Source organism: Pantherophis guttatus, chromosome 7 (assembly GCF_059756535.1).
Source record: "Pantherophis guttatus breed Tessera chromosome 7, ASM5975653v1, whole genome shotgun sequence".
Taxonomy (NCBI): Eukaryota; Metazoa; Chordata; class Lepidosauria; order Squamata; family Colubridae; genus Pantherophis; species Pantherophis guttatus.
The window spans coordinates 56,011,084-56,027,309 of NC_142069.1; the positions used below are offsets into that span (position 1 = coordinate 56,011,084).

The 16,226-nt window shown below is 41.4% G+C and overlaps 1 protein-coding gene across 50 annotated transcripts in view; it reads left to right on the forward strand.

Moving 5' to 3' along the window:
- The window catches only part of NRCAM (neuronal cell adhesion molecule), a 363,078-nt gene that overhangs the window by 210,003 nt on the left and 136,849 nt on the right, over positions 1-16,226 (forward strand). For 23 of the 50 annotated variants that reach the window (XM_060687082.2, XM_060687084.2, XM_060687089.2 and 20 more), the window contains 4 exons: positions 4,333-4,530; positions 7,304-7,409; positions 9,213-9,418; positions 9,694-9,816. In XM_060687082.2, the coding sequence (XP_060543065.1) occupies positions 4,443-4,530; positions 7,304-7,409; positions 9,213-9,418; positions 9,694-9,816 (523 nt within the window). In that variant the 5' untranslated portion in view covers positions 4,333-4,442. Of the gene's footprint in view, positions 1-1,664; positions 1,828-4,332; positions 4,531-5,821; positions 5,840-7,303; positions 7,410-9,212; positions 9,419-9,693; positions 9,817-16,226 lie in introns of those variants that run through there. The other 27 variants (XM_060687074.2, XM_060687070.2, XM_060687071.2 and 24 more) reach the window with 4 other exon arrangements.

A 16,226-nucleotide genomic window follows, 5' to 3' on the forward strand; every position in this document is an offset into this window, starting at 1 on the left:
TGTGGGGCTCCGCCCTTCCCTTATGGTAGAACACCATTAATCAGCGATTTTAATTGTTCCAACTAATTTCTTCTTTCCAACTATCCATAAGTAGTCCAAAGACAGTTTAAGTACATCTAAAATCAAGCCTCCTTAATTTTTCCTCAAAATAATCCAATTCTGAAAGGAAGAGACAAAGTTTCTTCTTTAAACAGCAAACTTTCCACAGTTGCAGTTTGCACTTTCACTCTCTCAGCCATTTTAACTTCCTCCGCTTGTTATTCTCATAGCTTTAAAAAAAACATTCTGCTTGTTTCCTCTTCTCCTTCTTCCCCTTCCAAGCTAATCCATTCTCATTAAAGACCAAGAAAATATCAAATTTTAAATCCATCCAAAGGGATGTTAAATTCCAAAAGCAGTCAATTGGTGCTATTGTCCTTTAATGGGTCTTTTCCTTGTTAATTGTTTAAATTCTTTGCCCAAATAGTTCTTAGCTGCTGTTAGAGCCAGGGCATTATTAGTATTTAAATGTTTGAAGACTGTTCTCGCCTGGGCTAATCCTATTCACCCGGCATTCAAACATCTTGCTCCTGTGTCTCCTCCTGCACTTTGCTTGTCCCGGCTGCCGAAGCTTTGGGGCAGCCACCATGGCTGCCTCTCCCACCACCGCCGGCGCAGAGGGCAATCCTCCAGCCCCGAGGAACCTGCCCGTTCCTCTCGGCCATCCAAGGGGTCCCTCTCTAATCCCCTGTCCCTCTAGGACAGGGTAGGCCTGTAGACCTGCCAGCGGTGGCTTAAAAGACGGGGTTTTCACGGGGCTCCAAAGAGTCCCGCTATTTTCCCGTCAGCTCGCCGCAGCGCCAACCGGAAGTGTCCCCGATTCTTGAAGTCGCCTTCCTCCTGGCAATTACATCGGCCAGGAGAATCTCTGAACTGGTGGCCCTGTCCATTAGAAAGGACCTCTGTTTTTTCCATTCAAACAGAGTTGTACTGCAATTGGATCCCTCCTTTCTGCCCAAGGTGAACTCTTGGTTTCACCATGCCCAAGAGCTCATTCTCCCGAATTTCTGTCCAGCTCCTCACCATCCGCTGGAAGAACAATGACACACCTTGGATGTGAGGAGGGCCCTCTGCAAGTACATTAAGATGATGTCTTCATTTTGACATACAGAAGCCCTTTTTGTATCCTTTCACCCTTCGTCAATGGGCAGGAAAGTTTCTTCTTCTACGGTGGGCAGATGGCATGTATTTCAAAGGCATATGAACTCAAGGCTAAACCTATGCCTGGATGGATTTTGCCACATTCTACTCGCAGCGCTGCAACCTCTGCTGCATGGGCTACCCAGGCTTCCATCAGCAACATTTATAGGGCGGGCATTTGGTCGTTGTTATCACCATTCATAAGACACTACAAAATAGACAGGTGTGCCTCGGCTGAGGCGTCCTTTGGCCGATGGGTGTTGCAGAGTGTACACTCCACCCAGGACCTAGGAATCAGCCAACCTCCCGCCCAGGGTCCTTCAGCTTGGGTATGTCCCATGCATGGATTATCCGAACAGTGCTCTGGAAAATGGGTGTTGTCTTACCTGAACGTCCATTTTCGGGACACTGTGAAGATAATCCACCCCACCCTTTAGGCATCCTGATCTTGGCCAAGGTAGGTTTTCTTTGTCTCCTTTCTGCAGATTCTCTGGTGGACCGCTCCTTCGTGGAAAAAGACTAAAGTTCAACGAGCAAGGAGGCGTGGCTAAACACTTTGAAAAAAATCTAAACTCAGTCTCTGGCAAATAGACAAGTGATGACCCATGCATGGATTATCCACACAGCACCCCGAAAATGGACATTCAGGTAAGACAATGTCCGTTTTGCTATATTGTTATCAAAGAATGACTTCATATACTGTATTTTTCGGAGTATAAGATACACTTTCCCCCTCCCCTAAAAGAAGGTGAAAATTTGGGGGCATCTTATACACCGAATGTAGCACCGTCCACCCGCCAGCCCCCACCCTTCGGCCTCTCAAAAAGCTTTTGGAGCTTTTGGAGGCTGCAAATGCAGCCTCCCAACAGAGAGCCTCTCAAGCAGCCTCCAAAAGCTCCGTTTGCAAAGGAACTTGTTAAGGATATTATTGGGTTACCAACCAGCAGAGTAAGTGCACAGAGAAACGGTACTGAGAGCAATGAATACAATACATACAAACTGGTTTAACAAAGCTTTTACTTTGTAGTGAAAAACAATTGCATAGTCTTTTAGTCAATCCAAGTCTTTAGCCATTCAAATCAGTCCGGAGTTACAGATATCTTCTTACCATACAAAAAGCAGTAGGTAATAAACAGCAATTCAATGCTGGTAACAAATCATGATGGTAGCAGATCCACCCACTTCTTCACACACAACGGTAACAGTTCCAACTGACAAGTCAAGCAGCAAGTCAAGAAACAATGATTATAGCTCGGCTCTCTCCTTATATACAGTTTACACTAGTAATTATCCACTTAAGATAAGTGGAGTCAGCAGTGCAATAACTCAACAGTACAATTAGGATAATTGCAGTCAGCAGTCAGCCAGCAGTCAATTACAATGACTCATCAGTACAATTACTCAGCATTACATCTTAAAGTTACAGAATACATTTAAAGTTATAGCACACATATATTGCCTGGACAACTTGTTAGGCTTACACCATATCCTAACAGAACTTCTCTTTGCAAAGGCAGCCTCTCAGACCGAGCTTTCGGAGGGTGAAAAAGCAAGGCACAGAGGCCAACATGGCAACCCAGAACAGCTGCTGCCTTGCTGAACTGGTTCTGTGCTTCCCCTGCTGTACACACTGGAGCACTCTGCAACAATTAGCTGCATTTTTGAAGCTGCATATCTGCTCCAACGAGGCTCGTGCGTGCTCACAACTAGTTAGTTAGTTAGTTAGTTTATTATATTTATATACCGCCCCCTCTCCCGAGGGACTCGGGGCGGTGAACAGCCAGCAAATAAAATACACAGATACAAAATTTAAAACAATATTAAAATCCAATTAAATCAATTTGGCCCATAGTTAAAAACCCTATATTAAAACCCCTAATTTTTAAAACGATTCTTTTTAAAAAGAATAGGTCAGGCCAGCCCGGCTTGATGAAACAAAAACGTCTTTAGGGCAGTTTGGAAAGCACGAAGGTCAGGGATCCGCCGTATCTCTGGGGGCAACTCGTTCCAGAGGGTAGGTGCCCCCATAGAGAATGCTCTCCCCCTGGGGGCCACCAGCCGGCATTGTCTAGCTGACGGCACCTTGAGGAGGCCCTCTCTGTGGGAGCGTACTGGTCGGTGGGAGGCTACCGGTGGCAGAAGACAGTCTTGTAAGTACCCGGGTCCTAAGCCATGGAGCGCTCTAAAGGTGGTAACCAATACCTTGAAGCGCACCCGGAAGACCACCAGGAGCCAGTGCAGCTCGCGCAGGAGAGGTGTTACATGGGAGCGCCGAGTCGCCCCCATAACCACCCACATCGTCGGATTCTGGACCAGTTGGAGCCTCTGGGTGCTCTTCAAGGGTAGCCCATGTAGAGAGCATTACAGTAGTCCAGGTGGGACGTGACGAGGGCATGAGTGACTGTGCGTAAGGCATCCCGATCCAGAAAGGGCCGCAACTGGTGAATCAGGCAAACCTGATAGAAGGCCCCCCTGGCCACAGCTGTCATATGTTCTTCTAAGGACAGCCGTGAATCCAGGAGGATGCCCAAGTTGCGAGCCCTCTCTGTGGGGGCCAGCGATTCGCCCCCAAAAGTCAATGCTGGTACCAACTGACTATATCGGGATGCCGGAAGCCACAGCCACTTGGTCTTGGACGGGTTGAGCCTGAGCCTGTTTCTCCCCATCCAGTGAACCTGTTGCTAAAGTTCACCTCTGGGAACAGCTGATTGGGGTTATTCCGGGAGGCAATCCACCCGCCAATCAGCTGCTCGTGCTGAATTAGGCTAATGTGCTGAAGCTGACCTTGCTCTTTGCTGCAAGGCTGCTAGCTAGATGAATACCAATGGATGCTAGTAGGTAGAGGCAGATTTTTTTTCTTATTTTCCTCCCCCCAAAATAAGGTGCGTCTTATACTCCAAAAAATATGGTATTTCAGATTTGCCATCAGAATTTCTGCGTTCAAATTTTGATACCTCTTTTATGTAAAAGGTAAATACTGTATTAGAATTGTATTTGGAGTTCCTGCATTTTACATGTTATATTCCATATGTTTATATTTGCTTATTTTTATGACAGATGAAACAGCCATAATATAGAATCATACTAATTAGTAATTCAAGATAATTACAGCATTCACTCCTCTTTTTCTGTTTGACATTGCTTCTTTTCTAGGTTGCACAACTTTATACAAAATAAATAAAAATATTCCAGCAATCTTAAAGAACAGAAAGTTGAGCTTGTAATACTCTAGAGTGAGTTTCATGGTCCATCTTTGAATAAGAATGGATATTCACAGCATCTCTGGAAAACAAATACATTTGGTTCTTTTCTTATGCCAAATTATTACTGCATTGGATGTACCTCTTGATTGTAAGTACTAACAATTCACTATTTATGGAAAGATGCTGATTGAACAGATTGTTGTAAACAAATATCTTGATAACCTAGAATAAATCTATATAACAATATAGCATTGCAAAGAATGTGTGTGTACATACTCAAACACACATTTTCATTCCCCTTAGTTGCAGGAAATTCTTGTTCATTATAAAAGTTTATTTTTCCTTTTTACCCCAAATGTTCCATTAATAAATTACCTTGTTAACATTTGCTATCTCAGCATGTAGAATATATCCAAAATAAACAATTAGCATTTTGATTACCTTAGCACTCATAACCTAGGGTCATGGAAGGCCCCCATTTTTAGTGACTTAACAGTGAAAATTTATTTATTTATTTAGCGTATGATTGGTCACACACAGTATTAAAACACTTCATTTTTACAGGTTAAAAACAATTAAAACAATAAAAAAGCAGTAAAAAACAGTGAAAAGAAGTATATTTAACAGAGTACAATTGAAAATATTTGAAAGGCAATAATTACTGAGATTAGAAAAAAAGGCTATATTCTAAAAATAATCAACAATACACACCAACTAGAACAAGAACAGAAATAGAGCCATTAAAATCTACTCTGGTTTTACATGCAGTTCATATAATTATCTAAAGTACTTATAACCCACTGTTTATAGTATTTAGAATCCACTGTTCTATTTCAAAGGCTATCAGAAGAGAGTAGTAAAACGTACAATTTTGGCTGAAGTTTATATTTTTATCACTTAGCAAGAATTTATTTTTTAAGCCTATGACTTAAATATAGAATTATAATTTCCAGTGTAACATGAACTAATGGTTCTCGCTAAAATATTAATGAGGAATTCCTGTATTCAAACAGATGGTAATGAAATGGCACAATTAACAACAGGGCATTCCATCTCTGTTACTTATTCTTCCATTTAGTTCTGTATATTGATTGCTTTTTGTTTGCAGTGGACAAATTATGCCATCCACTAATTCCATTTCCATAATAGCCAAGGGTATATGTAACAATGCTAATTATTCCATATAAGTTAGGAATAATATTTATAATTGACAATGCAACATTAAACAAAAGTTCCAAATGCTTTGTGCGAAAACTATGTGATTCTTCGCTGATAAAGTGACTTTGGTATCTGTTGTCAGAAAAGATCTATAGTATGAATGCCTGTACTTTCCCTGTATCTTTTCTTTCTAGAATTTCATTACTTCTATCTTACTAACAAATAATTTTCTTTAATTCATGTTTACAATTCACTTCCTGAATCTGATACATGGAAAAAAGCAAAACTTCTTGAAGAATGTAAGTTCTGCCCATAAGCCTACACCTACACCAAAAATTCTGTGTGACTTAATACAATTTTTAAGTGCTGAAACAATTTTATTGTGTTTTTTAATATTCTGTACAGATGATAGTTTATAGAAACTATACACAAGAAAAAAATTGGCATGAATTTAAATATTGGTCAAATATTTATTTTTAATATTTAAAAGATACCATGTTTTCCCGAAAATACAACCTACCCTGAAAACAAGCCCTAGCCCGATTTTTACATCTGCACCTAAAATAAGCCCTCCCCCCCCAAAATAAGGCCTAGTTAAGTCCTACTGACCATTTGGTTGTACAAGGTGGGGCAAGGCACAGTTGTAAAAACCAAGCTAGGGTCAGGGTGGGGGGGATGTAGGATGAAAGGAGGTGGTGGCAGCATGGTAGCTTCTGGTGCTAATATGGCTGCCACATGCACTCCGCGTCGGCTTATCTGAGGGCCCCGCAGCCGGGCCATCAATGTCCTGACAACTACCTGGTCTCATGGCGATGGCTCCATCTAGGATCCCACATGGCCGCCGGCCCGCTTCTCCTTGCTCACATCCGCAATGGAGCAGGAGGCTGAGTGACACATATGAGGAGGAGGAGCGGGGAGAAGAGAGAGAGAGAGAGAGAGAGAGAGAGAGAGAGAATGGTGACTGGTATAAACTGTTACCTTAGTTAAATTGTCTTAAATTTTATATGTAGAAAAAATAGTTTTACATGCATTAGAATGCAGTTCTACAGTCATATAATCAGTGGTGGATTTCAAAAATTTTTTTACTATCAGTTCTGTGGGTGTGGCTTGGTGGGCATGGCATGGCTTGGTGGGTGTGGCTTGGTGGGCATGGCAGGGGAAGGATACTGTAAAATCTCCATTCCCATCCCACTCCAGGGGAAGGATACTGTAAAAGCTCCATTCCTCCCTACTCCAGGGGAAGGTTACTGCAAAATCCCCATTTCCTCCTGATCAGCTGGGACTTGGGAGGCAGAGAATAGATGGGAGCAGGATTAGTCAGAATTTTTACTACCGGTTCTCAGAACTATTCAAAATTTCCGCTACCAGTTCTCCAGAACTAGTCAAAACCTGCTGAAACCCCCCTCTGCATGTAATGATTATGTTCTTTTGAGAAGAGCTTCCCTTGTGGGTTTAAGTATGATTTCAATATATTAAATGTTTGTAATTAACTTTACTATTATTTAACCAGTTTAGAGATATAGTTAATTCGTAGGATTAAGATTGAGGGGATTCAGGTTCAAGCCCATCTTTAGCTTCCTAGGTAACTTTGGCCTAGTCACTTTCTCTCAACCAACTCACATCACAGGGTTGTTCTTGTGGATATAGCTAGGGAAGGAAGTATTCTGTTTGCCACCTTGAGCTCTTGAAGGGAAAGAGGAATTTAAAACCAGTGAATAAAAATGTATTTTTCCATTTTCTTTTTGATCACTTTCTCTAAAAAGTGTCACAGCCTCCAACAATAACACAGCAGTCTCCAAAAGATTATATTGTTGACCCAAGAGAGAATATTGTAATACAGTGTGAAGCAAAAGGAAAACCATCTCCTACGTAAGTCCTAGATTTGTATTCATTCATTGGTTTGTATAATATATCATACAGCCAAAGAAAAACATTATTGTTAAGTGATTATTGGATTGATTGTCTTGTATACATAAGTTTATTGTTTTTTTTATAATGCAATCTTACATATGCCTGAAAAAGGTAGGTTTGGATAATCAGGTTTTCCCTCATTCCCATAACTGCAGCCTTAATATCTAAATTTTATGAAGGTGATCCAATAATTTACAGACAAAAGGTTAGTTTGATTCCAGATCAAAACACATCATGTAAATACTTAACTGGTGTTTTTAAATGGTTCTTTCAGAAGCTTGTCTCTGAAATTATTTCATTTTGATATTACTTCCTTTAAAAATATTTCCTACATTTCACTTTGCCTATGCCACAAAGAGCTATTAGACTCTCTCCTTTGCTGTCATCTTCTGCTGTGCTTTCAAGAGGGGTGGGCAGGGGAAAGGAAAGGAACAATAACATTGTTGGAATACTATGGAAAATGTGTGTGTGTGTGTGCATGTGCGCATGTGCATGCATCAGTGTGTGTGTGTGTGTGTGTGTGTGTGTGTGTGTGTGTGTACAAGAACTCGCTTTATATGTTCAATGCCTAGCTCCCGTCAGATTCAGAAGTACTATGCAATGTTCAGGGTACTTGTTTCTTAATGATTTGTATTTTAAATAATTAACCTTCGTAACCAGAACCGTTGCTAAGAAGCTCCTTATTTATACCCAGATCTAAGTGGCCAAAGTAGTTGTGGTCTAACTAAATATATTAATGGGATATTGTATCTGCTGAATTCTTATATTCCATTTTCAGAAGGGGAGGGGATGGTTGAACTTATCATTTGATTCAATAGGTTGGACTAAGCTTGATCAAATTTGGTGGTATCACTATATGTATCATCCTGCTCTGATTGAATGTGCTGTTAACTCATCTAAAATTTATCTCTGCTCAATCATATCTGGGATTCCAGCATTGAGAACATGCTTTTTTAAGTTGTGCTATAATTTAGAGCAAATAAGCATAAACTCAAGTACATCTTAATGATTTGGCTGCTGTATATGGAGAAAGCAGTTAATCAGGTCATACTGTATACTGTCCTATATATCAAAATAATTACACAACATGAGCAGTATTTTTAATTTTACTTTGTTAAAAATATAGTGTGCAAAAAAAAAAAATTCAAAGGTTTTCCATTTCACAATCTATAAATAGCAGACAGTAAGGAGTGATTCTACTTACTTTAAAAATAAAGGAGTTAAGAAAATATAACTTCCTAATTAGAGTGGATACATTACAAATGTCAATGGAGAAGACAAAGAAGTTCTGAAAGGAACATATGAATTCCAGGAAAAAAGATTGATACCTTAGTAAAAAATCACAAAGTTTCTGAAGAGGCAAACTATTGTAATAATAATAAGAATATAACACATTTCTTAAGAATTTTTACTCTAACTATTTCTGATATATATGAACCAGTTTATAAGCCTTCAATATATGGAAATCTGTGCATGGCCCATAATTGACTTTTTTGTTACTGGAGAAAATTAAAAGAAAATTAAAAAGGATTTAATAAAAAATTAAAATAGAGATAAGTGTTTTAAGAAAATTTGCTTGTCACATTTTTAACTGGCTCTCCAAATACTACTATTACTACTACTACTACTACTACTACTACTACTACTACTACTACTACTATAACGTTTATGTTTATATTATTATAACTTGTACATTTGCTTAAAACAAGTGTTTTTTTTAATAAAAAAAGAATTTTTTCAGTGTTTTTATTTTATTGATAGCTTTTCATGGACACGTAATGGAACTCACTTTGAAATAGATAAAGATCCACGAATAAGAATGAAGCCTCATTCAGGAACTCTTTTAATAAATATTATTAATGAAGAAAATGGAGGAAAAGCAGAATTATATGAAGGTGTTTATCAGTGTACAGCAAGGAATGTGCTTGGAGCAGCAATTTCCAATAATATTGTTATAAGAGCATCCCGTAAGTTTAATATTAATGAAACTTTAATTTCTTCTCAGTTCTTGCAAATAGTTTTCCCTCTATGTTTGAAATCCTTGCTTTTGTGTAACAGGTTATATCACTCAGCAAAATCAAATTCCTACATAAGAAGGAATATTGTTCTGTTTGTTAACTTGTATTTAAAAATTAAATATAATTTTCATTTTGTCTGATATTTATGCTATATTATAGTATTTTCCTTTCCTGGTTGTTTCTTTTAAGTCTAAGACTAAATGACAGTATTTTTTTCCATGTAGGATCTCCTTTGTGGACTAAAGAAAAGCTAGTTCCAGTAAGAGTTATTGAAGGTCAATATGCAATTCTTCCCTGCAGGCCACCAGTAGGGTTACCACCACCTATAATATTTTGGATGGATAACTGTAAGTTACATTTGAAACCCATATGCAACTACAAAACTATAATTATATTTTCAGTTTTTTTATTTCTGATGATCCATGGATTATAGCAATAAGATGTATGGGAGAGGTTTCTTTTATTATTTTACACATCAGTTGCAATTCAGATTCATTGGGAATTCAATTTGTCGCAGGCTTATAATAACTTGGACTGCAAAATAATTGTTAAGTCCTGATCCTTCAACAAAGGGAAATCTTATATTGTGGGTGTAAGGGTCTGCCTCTACTCTCCGTTCAAGAAAGCAGAACTCTTGAAACAATTAACATTTCAAAAGGAACCCTTTATTGAAAGAAAGGGATTGCAAGACAGAAGAAGCAGGATCTGAGGTTTCCCCATGCAATTCAATTAGGATAAAGCAGTTAGAAACCCCTCCCCTCATTTCGATGTTGAATGAGCCAATCCACAGGTGTGAAGTTGTTTTTAGAATCTCAGACTGAGAAGATGATAAGAAGCTGTTCTCAGGGGTCTCTCCCCCCTTACATTCCCAAGAAGGTAAATCAAAGTACAGGATACATAGACATCAGGAAAAAGGCTATAAATGAAGGAATGCACCCAGGCCCCCTCCCCACCAGAATGGCAATGTCCCAATAGGGATCTATGGGACCTGACATGTTGCCTCCCTAGGAATAGGAGAAATCCACCTGAAAAATAAGCACAAAGAGAAAACAGAGCAGTGAGTTATTTGGGTTTCTCGGGATACTGTAAATGGAACTTTCTCAGTAAGTTGGGGGCTCTAACATGTTTTTTAGCAATCCACTCATTCTGAGAGGGGGGCAGGTGTTTCCAAGTAACTAAGTATTGTGTGGTGTCATGGTGTGTGCGTGAATCCAGGATGTCCTTAATTTCGAAGTGTTGCTCACCCTCAATCATGATAGGAGTAGGTGGAATGTCTACTGGTGATCTCAGTGGGGAGGTAATTTTGGGTTTTAATAGACTGCAATGAAATACTGGGTGGAGGGTTTTGAGCAGACCTGAGGGTTTTAGGGAGCAGTAATTCAACCGTTACGGGGTTGATGATTTGAGTGATAGGAAAGGGTCCTATGAACTTTGGTCCCAACTTTTTAGAGAGCTGCAAGGATAGTAGGAATCCAGTGGATAAGTACACCCTATCCCCTACTTTAAATGGCTTGGGCTCCATCCTCTTTTTACCCACTTGTGATTAAAAGCGGCTCTAGCATCGCTTAGAGCTTTTCTTACCACTGGCCAGGTGTTTTGTAGTTGATGTATTCACTCCTTAAGTAAATGAAAGTATGCACCCAGGCCCCCTCCCCACCAGAATGGCAACATCCCAATAGGGATCTATGGGACCTGACAGTGGAAGTATTAAAAAGTGGATAGCTCTACCAGTCATACAAATGAGGGGTCCTGAGCTTGCTTGTTTGCTGCAGATGTTTCATTATCCAAACTAGGAAACATCATTAGTGCTAGTAAGGAATGCTGTTTGTGGCCTGTGTATGTTCTTATGGCTTGCCCTGTCAGTGTGGTGGTGGGGTGATCTGAGAAATTCTTGGTTGGGCTGTTTACTGTTGGCTCTTTGGCAGTTTCTTGATTGGGATATTATTTAGTTGATTTTTGGTCTGATGTTAATCTTGGAGTTAATCTATGCTGATCTGGGTACTAATTGCTGATGGAGAGGTCCTTGGGTCTTTTTGTTCTTTTTTTTGGGCTGGGTAATAGTCTCTTTTGCATAGTCTATAGATCAGGGACCTGCAGCCTTAAACACTCAAAGAGCCATTTGGATCCGTTTCCCACAGAAAAGAAAACACTTGTAGCCACAAAACCTGGGTGGACGTGGCCAACCCGACATCACTCACTCCCACCCAGTCACATGACACCTCCCAGCTATACCTACCCAGGTTTTGTGGCTCCCGGTCTTTTCTGTGTGAAACAGGTATCTCTCTCTCTCTCTCTCTGTGCCTCTCTCTGTGTATGTCTCTCTGTCTCTGTCTCTTTCTCTCTCTCTCTATCCCTCTCTTTCTCTCTCTCTCTCTCTCTCTCTCTCTCTCTCTCTCTCTCTCTCTCTCTCTCTCTCTCTCTCATGTGTGTGTGTGTGTGTGTGTGTGTGTGTGTGTGTGTGTTCCCTCTTGAACCATTTCCAAGAACAGGCAAGGGTTGGGTTTTTTCTTTTTTTTCTTTTTTTTTCTTTTTTTTAATTTGATTTATATGCCGCCCTTCTCCGAAGACTCAGGGCGGCTTACAATGTGCTCAGCAATAGCCTTCATCCTTTTGTATATTTATACAAAGTCAGCTTATTGCCCCCACAACTGGGTCCTCAATTTACCTACCTTAGAAAGGATGGAAGGCTGAGTCAACCTTGAGCATTGGCGAGATTCGAACCCTGCAGTAATTGCAGGCAGCTGGTCTTAATAACCAGCTTAATAACAGGGTGCCTTAAACCCCTGTACTACCAAGGCTCTTTTTTTGTTGATGTTGTTCTTTCTTCTTCTTTGGGTGCTTTTTACCATATGATCCAAATCAAGAGTCATTTCAGGTTCCCAGATAAATGAATCTCTTTCGCCCCCCTGCTTTAACTCCCTGTTGGCTGAACCCACGACTGGCTGGCCCCGCCTCTCGCCCTCCCCTTCCAGTCACTTTAGCACAATTTAGCACACTTCACAATGGGGGAGACGGCATCGCCTCTTCCTCCTGGAGCCCAGTACGATGCAGAGCATCATTGCAGGCAGTGTCTCAGTGTGGAGGGCAAGTCACGTGTCTCCCCGAGCAACCCAGGTGCATGCAGCACCAACAAGGACCAGAAGAAGCACCCACGAGATGAGGCAAGTACAGGGGCGCTTCGCTCAGACTCTGGAATATGGAGCGAGGGGTGGGGCCAGCCAGTGGTGTGACAAGTAGCCAAAGCAAGCGGACAAAAGAGCCACATGCAGCTCCGGAGCTGTGGGTTGCCAACACCCGGTATAGATGTTATTAATGTCTATGTATCTATTGATGGCTGATTTGTCAGAGTGCCAGGCTTCCTAAGAATTCCCTGACATTTTTGGACTTGGCTTGGTCTAGAATAGTCACATTTTCCCAATTGAAACTATGGTTAAATCTGTCTACATGTTGTAAAATTAAAGAATTTTCATCTTGTCTTCTGACTGCTAGTTGATGTTTGTGGATGCATTCTGCCAGTCTTCTGACTATTTGTCCTACATAGTGGTTGTTGGAGTCCTTACATTGTATGTTGTAGAATAAATGATACCTGTTTTTTCTTCAGGGGTTGTTGGGTCTTTTGGTGTGCTTAGGTCAGGATGTTTTGAAGGGCTTTAGTTGGCTTGTCTGCTATGCTGATTCCATGTGGTTGTAGGAGTCGATTGGGGATTTCTGAGATATTCTTGATGTATGGCAGTGTAATTCTTTTTATAATTTGTTTTGGTTGTGCTGTATTGGGTTGAGTGATCAGGGACTTGTTGATAAAGTTGTGTGGGTATTAATTTTGTTGGAATATGTTGTATAGATACTGTCTTTCCTTTTTCTGCTGTTCCGTGTTGCTGCAATGTGTTTGGGATCATTTAAATAAAGTCCTTAGGTAGCTTCTCTTGTGGGAGGTTGGGTTGTTGTTTTGGTAGTGGAGCACTGGTTAGTATGGGTGGTTTTTCTGTAGACTTGCATTTCTAGTTTGCCATTGTGACCTCTGCTGATCAGGATATCCAGGAAGGGTAGCAAGTTCTTGTATTCTTTTTCTCTAGTAAACTGGATTCCTTTAAAAATGTTGTTGATGGTTCTGTGGGTGTTCTCTAATTGGTCTTTTTTTATTATAGTGAAGGTGTCATCTACATATCTGATCCATATTTATGGTTTTATTTGTGGAGGTGCTATGGCTTCTTGACATTGCATGATGACCCCCGCTATAAGTTCTAAAAGCGGTGATCCCATAGGTGTCCCTTTAATTTATTGGTAAATTTGTCCATCAAATTGGAAATACATAGTTAAGCAGAAGTTTATGAGATCCTGGGTGTTTCAATCTTCGTGTATTTGGTTAAGTCAGATGTGCTGTGGAACAATGCTGTCATGGATTCTTTGGCTAATTCTGGATCTTTAGACATGAACAGGGCTGTGACATCAAATGAGACCATGATTTCATCCTCATTTATAGTCACATCCCTGATTGTTTGAAGACACTGTGGTGGAGAGTTAACGGAACATTTGCTTCCTCTTGTAAGGTGCCCAAGCTTTTTTGTTAATTCTTTGCAATGTTGTATGTAGTGGTCCCTGGTAGTGATATGATTGGATGGAGGGGTATTGTTGTGGCCCGCCAGCGGCCTGCACGGATTGTGGCTGATCCCAACAAAGAGGAGGCTGGTGTGATGTCGCGCCAGCAGCCTGTGCAGCCGGTGCTCGAGTCGGACAGCGAGGAGGCTAAAGAGGATGTGGTGCCAGAGGCAGAGACTCAGTCAGGGCCTTCAGAACCTCCAGAGGCTCCTTCAAGTGAAGAGAGTGAAGTGGAGGAGCCTCTTCTCAATGCTCGAGCACGCAGGGCTGCCAAAAGGCAGGAGTGGCTACTCAGGAGGAGGTCTCCTCGAGAGTAAAGTTTGGGGCTAATTGGCCACTCCCTTAGCCTATTTAAGTTTGCTCACAGATAGCAAACGCTGCTGGAAACAACGTTTAATTACTATGCAGAGCATTTTGAGAGTGAGTTTCTTGTTACATCGTGGTTTCTGGGATGGTTGCCAACCCTTGTCAGACTTTGTTTATTCTCTGTAATTCATGGCAGGCTGATAAGGATATTTGCACTGAAAGCCTGCATTTTGAAAGGGGTCTCTTTGTATTAAACAGAGTTTTTGGAGCTTTCTATGTGTCACACTCCTTGGGATCCGGAGCTGGGGCAGAACAGGTATGTGTATTTTGGGGCATCTGTAGAAGATTGGGAGAATGGGTCCACTGCTTCTCATCCACCACTGTTCCTCTTTCATAATTTGGCCTTTCTTAGTGAGGTCACTGAGGGTTCTCTTGATGTGGTTGTTTAGTTTTGTATTCGGATAGTGTTGACTGGGATGTAGGTTTCTTTGTCCACCAGTATTTCTTTTGCTTTTTGCAGGTATTGTGCTCTGTCCATAATAACATGGTCAGCCTTTGTCTTCAGATAGGATGATGATGGTCTGGTCCTTTTTTTAGGTTTCTGAGGCTGCTTTGTCTTCTCTTGTAAGTTGATTCTCTTCTTGTCTTCTTCAGATCTGTGGAATGATGCTTTGTCTAATGTTTTCTTGGATTTCTGTAGTGAGTTTAGTGATTTTAAATGCCCTAGTTGAGTAATTTTTGTAGGATCCTTTGTTCTGCAGTGGATAGTGGGTGACTGGACATGTTGACCACCTATTCAGGCTCTGGTATTTCTTTGGTTCTGGAACTGAGTTTAAGGAGTTTGTTTTAATTTAAATTTAATTTAATATTTAAAGTTGTATACCGCCCTTTTCCCGAAGGACTCAGGGCGGTGAACAGCCAGAAGTAAAAAACATCAAATACAAAATATAAAAACAATTTAAAAACGAATTAGACAATTTGGCCCGACAGTTAAAATCCCCCATTAAAAATCCAAATTAAAATACACATTTGGAGAGATTAGGCCAGCCCAACTTGATGAAATAAAAAGATTTTGAGGGCCCGACGGAAAGTACGTAAGTCCGGAATCGTCCATATCTCTGGGGGGAGCTCGTTCCAGAGGGCAGGTGCTCCCACAGAGAAAGCTCTCCCCCGGGGGCCGCCAGTCAGCATTGTTTGGCCGACGGCACCCAGAGGAGCCCTTCTCTGTGGGAGCATACTGGCCGGCGGGAGGCGCTCGGTGGCAGAAGGCAGTCTCGTAAATATCCCGGCCCTAAGCCATGGAGCGCTCTAAAGGTGGTCACCAACACCTTGAATCGCACCTGGAGGACCACCGGGAGCCAGTGCAGCTAACGCAGGAGAGGTGTTACATGGGAGCGCCATGACGCTCCCATAATCACCCGTGCAGCCACATTCTGGACCAGTTGGAGCCTCTGGGTACTCTTCAAGGGGAGCCCCATGTAGAGAGCATTACAGTAGTCCAGGCAGGAAGTGACGGGGGCATGAGTCATCGTGCGTAAGGAGTCCCAATCCAGAAAGGGACGCAACTGGCGAATCAGGCGAACCTGATAAAAAGCCCCCCTGGCCACAGCCATCACATGCTCTTCTAAAGACAGCCATGCATCCAGGAGAACACCCAAGTTGGGAGCCCTCTCTATGGGGGCCAACGACTCGCCCCCAATAGTCAGAGATAGCACCAACTGACTATATTGGGACTCCAGAAGCCAGAGCCACTCGGTCTTGGATGGGTTGAGCTTGAGCCTGTTTCTCCCCATCCAGATCCGTATGGCCTCCAGACACTGGGACATCACGTCAAGGGCATCATTGGGGTGGTCCG